Source organism: Buteo buteo, chromosome 13, assembly GCF_964188355.1.
Source record: "Buteo buteo chromosome 13, bButBut1.hap1.1, whole genome shotgun sequence".
Taxonomy (NCBI): domain Eukaryota; kingdom Metazoa; phylum Chordata; class Aves; order Accipitriformes; family Accipitridae; genus Buteo; species Buteo buteo.
In genome coordinates, this window is record NC_134183.1 from 19,198,549 (window position 1) to 19,211,473 (window position 12,925).

The 12,925-nt window shown below is 40.3% G+C and overlaps 1 protein-coding gene across 1 annotated transcript in view; it reads left to right on the forward strand.

The window, feature by feature from the left end:
• ADAMTS17 (ADAM metallopeptidase with thrombospondin type 1 motif 17) overlaps positions 1–12,925 on the forward strand; it is a 199,538-nt gene that overhangs the window by 126,534 nt on the left and 60,079 nt on the right. Inside the window, exon 15 of the mRNA XM_075044993.1 lies at positions 7,162–7,282. Coding sequence (XP_074901094.1) covers positions 7,162–7,282 — 121 coding nt within the window. The remainder of the gene's footprint in view (positions 1–7,161; positions 7,283–12,925) is intronic.

Genomic DNA, 12,925 nt, shown 5'->3' on the forward strand with positions numbered 1-12,925 from the left:
GGAGTTGGTCTCAAAAATTGAAGGGAGTTTTATAAAGTTATGCCTTTAGAAGAAACATTGTAATGACAAACGCACTTATCCTTACCATCTTCTGAGCAAACTAGATGCCTTGTTCAATGTGTATATAGGTCTTTGACCTTTTCTTCTTGAAATGCACATAGTCTCCTAGCAAGGAGAATTTCTTTTCTCCTGAGATTTTTCAGAGACAAAATATCCATAGCAAGCTAGAGAACAAGAGCAGTCTGATGCATCTGAGGAGGAGGAGAGTGAGTGCCCATCTAGTCTTTGCAGCCTGTCCCTCACCTGCTTCTACCGTTTGCTTTCTCTAGCATGAACATAGCGGTCATGGAGTAGGGCAGTGCAACCTGCAACTCAGATTGCTTTTATCTTCTCATATTTCTCTTCAAGTGACAAGTGGCTTTCAAAGAGAAGATTCCCCAAGGGTTTTGTTCTTCCTCAAGACTGTTCAGTGTGTATTTCATGAGTCAACATTCATGGAAGCAGTGCACTTTCTAACCTCTTACAGTTCTTTACTCTGTTTGTGCTGCTAATGTTAATAGAAAACTGCTGGCAGAAGTAGAGCTAAAAAAGGTGTCACATGTCATACAGCAGTGGTGTGGGGAGAAGACAAGGTGCTCAGCCGACTGTTATGATGCACATGACTTTGTGCTGGCTTTTCTCAAAGGAGGATTAGTCTGAGACTCATGATAGCATGAGAACTTTCCAGTGGGGGCTACAGGTTGTACTTCAGCAGGTAATCTAAGGTCTCTTTGAAAAGACAGACCTCCTGTATAGCGGAACCAGGCTAGAGATCAAGGGCAGTCTTTGCCGTGATTTAACAATTTAAGAGGTGAAGAGGTTTTGGCTCTATCTACAGTTTTCTTATGAATGTTTTGTCATGTCATGCCTACTTTTAACTTGCTGGCGAATCCCCAGTACACTCAATGATGACAAGCCACACATTAGGCTGTCCTGGAACAATAAAAATATTATAGAATGACTTCCTTCCAAAAGCAATTGTCATACTGTATGAAAGGAGAGCACAAATTTGAAAACTGACACATTTTCAGAAATAGTTTTTGCTAATTGGATAGGCAGAGTGTCAGGAGAGGACTACAGGTGGCAGAGGATAAATTGCAGTTGTCTACTGGACCTGTTGCTGGCAAACACTTTTCTGCGTAATCAGTACCCAATTTTGGCATTTGATTGATGCATGCAGTTCTGGCTTTGCATCATCACTTGAGTATTTTCCATATATTATTCATATTCCTGCATTACAAACTGTGGTACAAGATGTTCCAGACTGGGTAGATTGTCTCCATAGAACAACTTGGCTTAGCACTGTACTTTGATAAATGAGTTAGTGTATGTGCACAAAATCCAGAAAGACTGTTTGAACTACAGAAACCTGTTGTATAGTTGCCTTTTTTTCAATTTCTGGGTCTGTAGCATTTTCTGTAATCTGAGGCCTAAAAAGAGTATTGGGGCTTTTGGTGAGTAAGGCATAGAGAAAAGAAACAAGACTTTGTTGATATCTTACTACTTTTTTAGTGTACTTTACAGTGGCAAATGAAAAAAAAAATCCTGCTGTTTCCCCCTCTTTTTCTTCTATGTTAACCCACAGAGAGCATATAATAGACAATTCATTGTGTTATCTACCTTGGAGGCTTTAGATTTTGTGTGTGGCTTGAGCAGCCAAGAATTGACCGGAAGGGAGGCTACAGATATATCATATACCGATAAATAAATATTATCTTTAAATCCAGAACCGACATGATAGATGCCTCTTTTAAAGAATAGGCATTTGATATAAAATCCTCTGGTATCTGCAGCCTATTGGCATTTCTACAAACCAGGGCATAGGCAGGGTGGAATCAGGTCAAAGGTGTCAAATCAGATGAAGCTGGTTTGGAAGGATCAGAAAGGGGTAACTACAGAAAGTGAACAAAGAACAGAGGCAAAGGAGTTCCTGGGATGGGAAAAGGTTTTGTATTACTTGCATGTTCGCTCATATAGCCTGCTCTGCTGCCAGAACACAGTGGTTTTGACACATAACCTTCACACTCTATATATGAAAAAGTGGTTATCAAGAATAATTGTATCTAGCAACCCCATGAACTGCTAAGGGATCTAAACACAAAGTCAATGGGCAAGTGTAATTGCGTATCTAATGCAGATAAGATAATGCTCATTTAAAACAGGCGGTGCATATCTCCTGTTCCAGCAGAGCTGCTCCGATTCAGGTAAAATCTGAAGGCTTGGGAAATGACAGGAGGATATTTGCATGGACTTCAATGCATCACACGAAATTTGTTGTGGAACAGAAATAGAAGTAACTTGCAGATGAACTGCTTGATTAGGGATCTAGGCTCACCCTTCTGTACAAGTCCTGACAGACACCCATAATCCTCCACAAGTGCAGTTGTGTTTAAAACAAAGAAATAAGAATTCTCTTACCCTCAGATCTGAATGTCAGTTGCTCACATATGTACATTCCTGTTTCATGTGGTCCCTCCCTGGAGGTATCAATGGACACTGGATATTATGGACAAAAAATTGGCAGTGTAGATGAGTCTGTCATAACCAGCATGCTCTGTACATGATTAATCTGTAAAATGGCACATGTTGCATCAATATTTATATTTGATCCATTGAGACAGCTAGTTAGTTCAGCATATGGGAAGCATTACATTTTTGTGAGCCTACAATGTCATTTCTTACACAGGGTGGGTGTATATAACAAAAATAATTGTGTTTATGTAGCAAAACATACTCACGCAGGCTGTATCAATTGAGGTCTTACACAGCCATTGAAAACACAAATAAAAATATCATTAAAAAATACCGAAGCAATACAGAAAATAGTTCACACAGAAGAATCCAAATGATGTGTATTCAGAAGAGTTTTCCTATGCTGGAGCCAGCAATGACTGAAGCTGGAAATACCACCCAACAAGCAGTATTTTCAGATGTTTAATTATAAAAATGAGAAGAAGAGGGAGGGAGAGAAGGAAGGGTGGACTGAGATATCAGCTCAGAGAGAATGAATTTCAGGCCTTGGCTCAGCAAACATGCAGTTACCTGCCAATTTAAAGGTCAATGAATAGTTCCAAAACATGGTGTCAGAGTAGGAGACTGCCTGGGTTGAAGATCATTAAGAAACCTGTGGATATAGTTGTGACTGTCCATGCTGAGGACTTGAAGCCCCAAAAAACTATCTTTAAGTTTCTTGCCAGCATTTCGATGTTTTAATATGGGTAAAGGACTGGCTTTGGTTAAAATCTGCTTCCTCTTTGTCCAATTGATGCTGTGAATAGCAGTACTGCAGCACTGCAGGCTTTCAACAGCTAGTACAGGCAGGAGGTGGAACTCCTGGGTGGTGTCAACATCAGTACCTTTGCCAAAGTTATGGATATTATTGTCCAAGTCCATGTTGGATGGTGCAGGGAAGCTCCAAGAGTCCAAGAACATGGCTGACAGTGGCAAATGCTCCCACAGACTACTGAACAGATGGTGGTTACAGCAGGCTGGCTTTTTACTTTTTATTCTTCCTTCTGAACACAGATGAGCTCCAAGTGCCCTGCTGACTCCTTAGTTGATCATCTTGGTAAGAATACAAAACTGCTTCCCTTCTTACCAGTCCATTCAAGACTGATGGAACTGAAAGTATCCAGCTATTGCTGGATGGACTGGTTCATGAACTCAGTCTGCTCACCTGCAGGATAACTCTTGGGTCAGAAAACACACAGCATGTTATTTACAAGGTCTGTCTTTCTTCAGAATGTAAAGCTTCCCCTTTCTGCCTTTGTGCTTCTTAATTAAAAAAATCACCTTACCTTGGTGTGCTGACTGTACAGGAAGCAGCGCAAAACAAGTTAGAGGTGGTAAAGATCAAATAAATCCCTTGAACTATTTGGGTTTTAAGGGATTGTTTCTTCACTATGAAAACATGACTTTTCAGCAGTAAAATTTGGGATTTTTCTTTTGCATACAGTTAATTAAGCCCTCACTTTTTGGAAAGATTTCTGCAGGTTGAGGACAGCTCTATCTATTTTAACAATTGACAGTAGTATACAGCATAATGTCAGCAAGTAGCTGATGATGTGCAGATTCCATAAATCTTCCCCCTGGTCTGGTGGGGTTCAGGCGTAAGCCTCTGGTCCCCAGTGCTGGAATCTCAGGAGCTTTCTCACCTTGGAGAAAGCTGGACATATCTCCCAATTAACAGTCCAAGGACTGCTGGCTGATACTTTCCTCCAAGGAAGGGTAATGCTCACTGTGTTTTGCTTCCTCGCCCTTCCAGCTCTGTCTCTTCCCCTTTGCACTTGTTTGAAGAATGGCAGTATTTTCAATGTGGGGAGGTTTCAAAGGATCTAAGTGACCAAGGTGGTCACTGTAATGTGTTTCTAAATGACTTTGCAGCTTTTGGAATCCATTGTCAAATCTTAACAAAAGCTGTTTCATTATGTACTGTTATTAAATGCACTTTTACTTTGGAAATGATTGGAAGGCTTAGGGAGGGAGAAATGGGCTCTAATGTTTATGTTGACAAGACTAAAGTGCTTCCAAGGTATTTTTCCCTCATAAAGTAGCAAGAATGCACCAATTTTCATCTTGAAGCCAAGAAAGAAAACTGTTTTGTTCTCTTAAAGATTTTCCTGTGTAAGAAGCCATTTCCTGGCCCAAATCTGATGGGGGCTTTAATTCTCAAGCCCTGGATTGAAAGGAAAGTCTGTCCTGTCAATGGGAGGGATGGTGCCATTGAAGGGAAGGCTGCAAGGGCTATTCCCGGTTCCTCCACTCACAGGGAATTAGGGTGAAGATGAAAGGTAAAAAACAGCGAAGGTTTTGGGAGGTATATTTGTGGAATCAGTGGGTGCTCTTTCCATGCCTTCAGAGAGGGTCTCTCAAGTCAAAGTGTGTCAGTGACCCAGTAAATGTGGGAGGAAATGCCTTGTCTTGAGCCCCAGTGTCAGAAGAGGGGGGGACTTACTCTTTCAGAGGCTTTACTGGCTTGCACTGGTTTACATTATCTGGGAAACTACAGCGTAAATGCAAAGCATGTGATTGCTAACTCCCCATTCTTTGCCTGCCTCTGTTATAGTCCTACAGACTCCTTGCATAGCACTGGGAATAAGTGTGGTTCAAGACTCAGTATATTCCCTTTATTCATTTGTGTGCTCGCATAGTGCTAATAACAATGCAGTACCATAAAAGATAGCACTAGAGTCTTAAATTAAATGCAGCCTTTCCAGTATCTCAGCAGGGTGGCAGGCAGGCATATATTTCCAACTGCCTTTCAGCAACCCCATTAATAAATCATATTTATTTTCCTGGAGGGAGAATTGCTGGGACATCCTTCTGTTTTGGGGGCAGAATCACATTCAATATCCCAAAATTATTTGTTGGACAGGAGTGTGAAGTTTAGACTTGAGAATTGCAACTGCCAGAAACTCCATGGTCTTCTTCCTACCTTACTTTAACTCCCATTTATATAGTTTTTTTCCTGTAGTTCTTGTCCACCAACTCACATGCTGTTCTAGTTAATAAGCAGCATTTCCCTTGTATGTGTTTAGGATGATCATCCTTTCTCAGCATGTGTCTGTCTCTAATGATTTACCCAGACAAACACTGCATTGGAACACATCTGAACGCTGGCAATCTTTGGTCCCTGCAATACATCTGGACTTCAGCAGTGGCCAGTGTCTTCTGAAACGAGAAACGTTTGAGTTCAGGTCCAAATTACATTGCTTACATGCAGACAGTCTTAGATAAACAGCCCAAGTTCTCTTAATATTTCCCTGCTTACACTATTTTTCAAAATGGTTGTTGTTTTGATTGTTCCCTAAGATATCTCTCCAACTTTCCTCTGGCTTTATTGTAAGGCAAGGAAGGGAGAGACCCAACAGCCTTATTCAAATAAGTATTATTAGTGACAGTCCTGCTAACTCATTTGCCAAGAAACTGTTTATCTACAGAGAATAAATCTTTAACTTATTTTTAATAGTAGAAGCTCTGCTAGTAACTTGCATAATGGCAACTCTTGTTTCAGTAGAATTTTATGTTGTAAGAGTAAATTGCTGACTACTTTGAGGGTCTTACATGGACAGAAAACAATTTACGTAGAGACTAATGACAGCAAGTCTTATCAACCTCAAGATCTACAAATGTGCAGTCTTCACCATCATAACCTGTAAATGGTTTGTGAATAAGGAACATTACCATCACAGTCTCTATAGCTACAGGGAGAACACTGTGATTATTGTAGTAATACCTGTCTGTGGAAGCAAGGCTACAGATTGTTATTCAAAAAAGTTTAGGTAGGTATAGAAAATTATGAAAATACCATTTAAAGTGAAGCTCTAGGTGAAAGTGTTAGGGTTTGGGTGTTTTTTTTTTTACAGTTGAATGTCTAAGCTTAATACAGTGCAAGCATATGGAAAATTTCATAATTGTGTAAGCAATCTTATGGTACGGATTGGCCAAATATGAACTTGACCGGCTTTCATTGAACTACTTTTGCATTGCAGGTATCTTGAGCCATCTGATTAATGAGGTCTTTTTAAAGGTATTGCAAAAGTGTATTCAGAACTGAATGTTACACTCCCTGTTAAGATCTCAATCCGAAGCAGAGCTCATTCAGTGAGCAGCGCACTGGAGCTTGTAACAGCACTCTGAATTTTTGTGTAGTGAAGGGCTATGACCAGGATTCAGGTTACTTGAGTTAATTTTCATTTAAGGAAATCACATTTTTCTCTTCTCTAAACTAATTATCACAGTAGTGGTCCATTTCTCTGGGATGTCTTTGAGCTCCTCAGATGGAAATTGCTATACAAACATGAAACATTGTTTTAATCTGTTGTGTTTGAAGGAAGTTAGAGTGGGTTAGTATGGAATCTGTGATAATATCTGGAATAACTAGTGTTTGTGAAACTCTCTTCAGTTAAATCTTCTGAATCAAAGTTCATGCTCTTAGTGTTAGAGAAGGGGGTTACTGAATAACAAAATCAACACCATTCCAAACAAGTGCTCCCCTGATTCACAGTGTTCTCTTCCCATTCAGGTTTTCAGTCAGATGTCTACCTTAGTTTTGACCTCAATGTTTAGAGATACTTTAACCTTGCAAACAAAATAATGGGGACCTCTGGTTGTTGTCGTTAGAAAATTGGCTGCGATGGAATCATTGGCTCAGCTGCCAAAGAGGATCGCTGTGGAATCTGCAGTGGTGATGGCAAAACCTGTAAAGTGGTGAAAGGCGACTTCAACCACACCAAGGGGATGGGTGAGTAACCCTCAGCAGCATTTTAGTGGAGTGGAGGTTCTCTTAACTGCTTGAGGAGACTTAAAGAGTGGTAGTAATAGCTCTTCTTCTTGGATAGCATTGGACTCATCTGCTCTAGTAAACACATAAGAAACACAAAACAAAACCCAACTCAATTCAAATGTGATATTCTGTCTGCTTCTTATTCAGTTGCCCGGATGCCAGCCATTGCCTCTGTCTGAAATTCAGAATGAAGAAGTTGTGTTTCTCATTTTGAAAGCTACCAGTGCTGCTGATTTTAAATAAGAAACAAAATCACACAATCTTTTCCAGTGGGAGAGAAGTCTGATTTCAGCACCATCTTTGAGCTCTTTAAGAGCTCAGTGATGCATGTTGCATGTTGCAGATGATTCATGTTATAATCAGGATATCTCAGCTAAATGAAAGAGCACTCCCCTCTGAATATTTTTACTGATTCCCTGCCAGCAACAGTATCCAGTATAGGATACAAGAGCTTCGGTCAGAGTTAAGACTTTCCCCTCTCTTGTTAAACATTAATTTATATACAGCTTGGTGTTTGGTTTAGTCTTTGTTCCAGAGTTTCTGTATTGTGCTTCTGAGAAACCTGAGAAATCACACATCCTCATCAGGCAAAGGGAGGAAAAGGCAGATTCAGGACTTGCAAGCTGCTCCAAGAGGAAGGAATTGTCCAGAAAAAATTATTTCGCGTTCAGTGAATACAGAATTGCCATTTCTGTGTGGAGCAATACATTCAACATGTGCTACTCCAGGACTGAGTTCAGCAAAGCACATAAAGATTCCCTTTAAGCACACACTTCCATTCTGTTTAGTTACTAAAGCAGCACCAGTGCTTAGCAGCTTCCTTTAATCAAAGTCTCAGCACTGAAGTCTGAGGCTCTGATTTTGTTCATTGACCTCTTCCTCTGCACCCTCCTCCTCCTTATCTGTGGAGCCAGCTGTGATCTGTCACCTCCTCTGAGATGCAGGTAGGATTTCCCACCTGCACCACATCTTTCTGGAGCCCATTTGTGCTGTTGCATTGCTAGGCCAACCTGTTGAATGATTTCCTACATTATTGCTTTTGACTCTTTTGTCCCAGTTATTTTCCACCTACTTATGTCAAGGTATTTGCATTTGATGCAAATGGTGGGAAAATTTTCTCATATACATTGAAAAAAGCTATTCTCCATTTCTGTAGCAGATTTTATAGCTGCTCAGGAACTTCTTAATTGCTCCTGAAGAGTAACTATCTTTTATCTTTTCCAATGAAAGTACAAAACATCTTGTGCAGATAAATAAGAAATTTCTGGGTCACTGCCAGGAGGTTGCACCCGCTTCCAACTAGACAGACTGCTTGAGGGTGGTAACTTTACAAGGCTGTAGGAACAGAACAGTTTCAGCCTTGACTGGTTGTCTGGCTGCCAGGAAACTACAGGAGGCTTTTAGCCCCAGCACCCTGCAATCTAATAAGAAGAGATGTCTGACTGAGTCATGGTCAGTGTTCAAGCTTTTATTGATCTTTATTCTTTGCTGATCATCTCAGAAGTGCAAACCTATCAAAATGTTGCTTTGTCAATGCAATTTTTCCACCTTTTCCCATCTCACATAATCTGTAAGATAACTGTTTTTACAATTATAATCTCATAAACATTTATTAGATGTTTTGATTTATTACTTTCAAAGGGAATTAAATTTTATGTGGGAATAGTTTTAAAAAGTGACATCCACAATATGCCAAACAATCTTCTTCTAGGTTGAAAATTATCTTTGCTTTCAACATTTTAATTACACTCTTCTAATGAGCATCCCAGCCTACTAGAATGGAAAGAATATTTACAGTTTTTTAATTGTTCACTGTTCATGTTTTCCTGCTTTTGGATTTCTTTTATGTTAGACACTGAAAACAGACTTGTTGGTTTCACTTATGATTCCCAGCACTGATTCTCCAAACGTTTTATGCATTGTGAGTTACTCCCACCAATTTCTATTCATATACTGCTGTTTTGCAGAATCAGGTCCTCAGGTTAACTTACTGAATCTCATGCAGTAGGCAAAGCTCCAGGGTTGGGCCTGAGGTATCACAAGTGAATATGAGGTTACTCAAGAAAAATTAGCTTTTTTTCTTTAAATTGACATTTAAGCAAATATGTACTAAAAAATCTGACAAAAATTGGGGCAAAGGAGAATACACAATATGACTATGGTAACAGATTCAGGGTTGGGATGTGTAAATGATTGCACAGGTCAGTGGCAAATCCCCATGAATTTGCTGCGATCCAAGTCAAGGCCAACACACTGAGTCAAGTATGCTGATCTATTATTTCAGAAGAGGATACACTTCAAACATCAAGACACTGATTGTTTTGGAATGGTATCTGTTTGGGGAATTGCAGCTGCAACGTTTGGGCCAGATCCTCAGCTGCTCTGCATGTGGGACTCCATTGACTGCAGCGTTGGTCCCTATAAGTCCTGTGATTGCAAATTGTGTTGTCAAGCCCTATTAACTGAACTAAATCCATGCCAACTCCTTTCTGTTTCTTAGTAACCAATAGTCATTGTAAGAAGGTTTCCACATGTGTGATGGCAAAGGCAAAGGCTGTTCCCAAGTGTTTCTCGTGTAAGATACTTGAATGCTGTTTGCAGTGTCAATGGGTGTCGGTGGCATTCTTTGGTGTTGGTTCTTTGTCTTCTTTTGGTTGGATTACATGGGGAGATTGGTATCAAAAGCCATGGATAAACTTCAAGTCTTTTTACTATTTAGCATGGTTTGTCAAAGATCGAGTACAGATCCTTTCTTTTAGAAAACATATCTGCATGAAAGAAAGCCAAAATTTTCATTACCCAAGTAAAAAGAACTTGACCTATTTCTTTTTTTTCCAACCTTAATGTCCCAGATGAGGTTCTGCCACCCTGGTGGGCCATGATGATGGAACATTCGAAGTGCCTCATAGGAGGCCCAGCAGTTCAGATCTTGCCACCAGATCCAAGGTGATGCAGTGGGAAATGGATTCCATTTCTCTTTTGGGAAGGAGGTCAAAAGCCTTTTTTTGTGATGCTAAACATCACATACACTTGTGTGCAGCTGGCTGTCTTCAGTAGGCCAACTGAATGCACTGTTTAGACTGAGGTTTACTTTTGGCTGGCAGCATGCCCTGTACCTATTTTCACAAAGCAAGTTTTCGAAACCAAACTCAGACTTGTTCCGAAGTCCATCTCTGTCTTCCTGCCACTGTACAGGGAACCTAGAAATGAATGACAGCTCTTTGGCTCATATCTGTTGGGTAGATGATTTATCACTGACTACTTCTGCCCAGACTCCAAGGCTGTGCTTGTAATGCTTAGAGACCTGCACTGAGAATGAGGCCTGCATCTGTCTCTCTTGATTCTTCTCAGCCATATCAAGATTTTCATTGCTGCCCTTTGCTTGTGATCCAAGAGAAGGACCACAGATATTTGGATATTTTTTTTAATGGCAGAACATAAAAAGGTGAGATATGCCAGTTGTTGTAACTATCATTTTGGGAAATGAAGACTGTAGCTTTGCTAGCAATTTTTTTTTTTTTTAACATGGTAAAAAAGCAGGCTTTTATTGTGTGCATTACTTGTCCAGCACATATTTAAAAGAAAGAAAGGATATTTGAACAGTAGTGCTGTAGTGCTGGCTAGGAGCATCTTTAGCCAACACAAGAAACTTTTTTTGTCCATAGGGTGTACATCTAAATGATGAGAAAATAGAGCCCTAGGGCTAGCTCTGGGGTGTCTTACAAGGGTTTAGGCAGAACATGCAAGTTAGAAATCCCAGCAGCCAGCTTCACAGCAATAGTAGGAGGCTTTGAAATCTATCCATGGCTCTCCAGTGAACTGATTTTCTTCCAAATGAGCTATCCCATGGCTGGAAGTGGACAGGTGCCGATGGAGGAATTACTCTCAAGCTAATAGCAATGGAGAATCGTCACAACTATTCAGAAAATGGAGACGTAGTTACCACTGGACATATTTCCACTCCACTGCAACAACCAGCATTTAGCAAAAGGTGCAAGGTGGGAAGGGTCATGGAAACTGAGACGCCCAGCTGGTACTTATCCCTAAAATATTACAGAAGCTGTGCTGGCCATGACCAGCAGGTAGGCAGGGCAGTCTTATTTCCTTGGCTTCTACCCTGAGATCTTTGTTCAAAGCACTTTTGGAAAGTTTGATAATGGGATGAGTACTGTTGACTTTCTCACACCTAATTTTCATGTGTGTACAGGGCTAAAATATGAAAGTACAGTACCCAGAGATCAGTATTTTCAGCCATGGGATAATTTTTCCTTTACCTCAGAGTCCATCTTTCATTGCAATGTGAACTCGGAGAACAGTTTTGTAGCAGATCAGTGACATTCTGAAGTTCACACTAAACTTTCTGTTCTTTCTGGGAATAATAACAATGGCTAACAATGGATTTTCCTGTGTGAGCTGCTTTCCTCTTGCAAATCTCTCCAGCATTTAAATGAAGATACAGTAGCCACTGTTCACATATTAATCTCCTTGATGACAAAGCCACCGCTTTGTTCTGGTGTCTCTCCTAATGCGAGTTACACCATATAATTTGTATCTAGGATTTGCTTCAATCACAGTCTTACATTCCTGAGACACTGATGTAATGCAGATTATCCAGAAAGATTGGTGCGTGCCAAAGTAACTGTTCCCAAGGTGGAGTATACTACATACAGCACTATAAATTACCAAATAATGAAGTTCTCCTGTTGTACTTTCAAAGCTTCATCTTAACAGGCTGATTTATGGGTGAAATTACTAGAAATACTGCCTGATAGTTGCCAAATCTCATCAGTCTTTAACCAGTTCCTCATTTAAAGCAGAACTTTAAGCCCAACCTTGCAAACCCCTGCATTGCAGACAATTGTCCTAAGACCTAACAGATCTTTGAGAGTCCTTGATTCAGGGCCAACTCACACTTTTTTTGGCCTTACTGGCTGACATTTGATAATCTTTCTGGCAATCTACAGTTACAGTTTGCTTAATAAAATTTGCCTGGAAAACATTGGAGGTGTTTTCTGGTGCAGTTATCTCAAAGATCAGAGAGGCTGTGACCAGAAGCCTCACATTAGCTCTAAGGATCAGACTGGAGTGGTGGTAGCGATCTGAGTTTGTACCTGTGGCAAATTTGCATGGATGTTATATAGTATGTTTGCAATAGGATTTGACCACTAACTCACACAGTATTGCTGGAAATAATGAATGAGGGTGTCAAGACGCCCCCGATGGGACATGCCCAAGAATTCTGCTTCATCTCTGAAAGGACAGGTCAGATCTATACAACTGCAAAGCGGTTCAAAGTTCACTAACAGAAGAGTAAAGGTCAGCAGTCAGGTTTGTGCCACATGATCTCAGTGAGTTAAAACAGTATGTTTCTTCTTATTCAGGAGCTGTGAATACAACCCCCCAAAGCCATTAATCAGGATTAGAAATTACATGAGGAGAAAAATCTGGTGTAAGACCAAACTAAACAGTCTCCAGAACTAATACGCTATTAATAGCTTACACTCCACTATTTACTATTGTGAAAAGTAACATAAAAGTCAACTTTTCCACGTGGTGTTTCTCTCATGGCACAGTGATGAAATGAGAGCGTATTTATGGCAC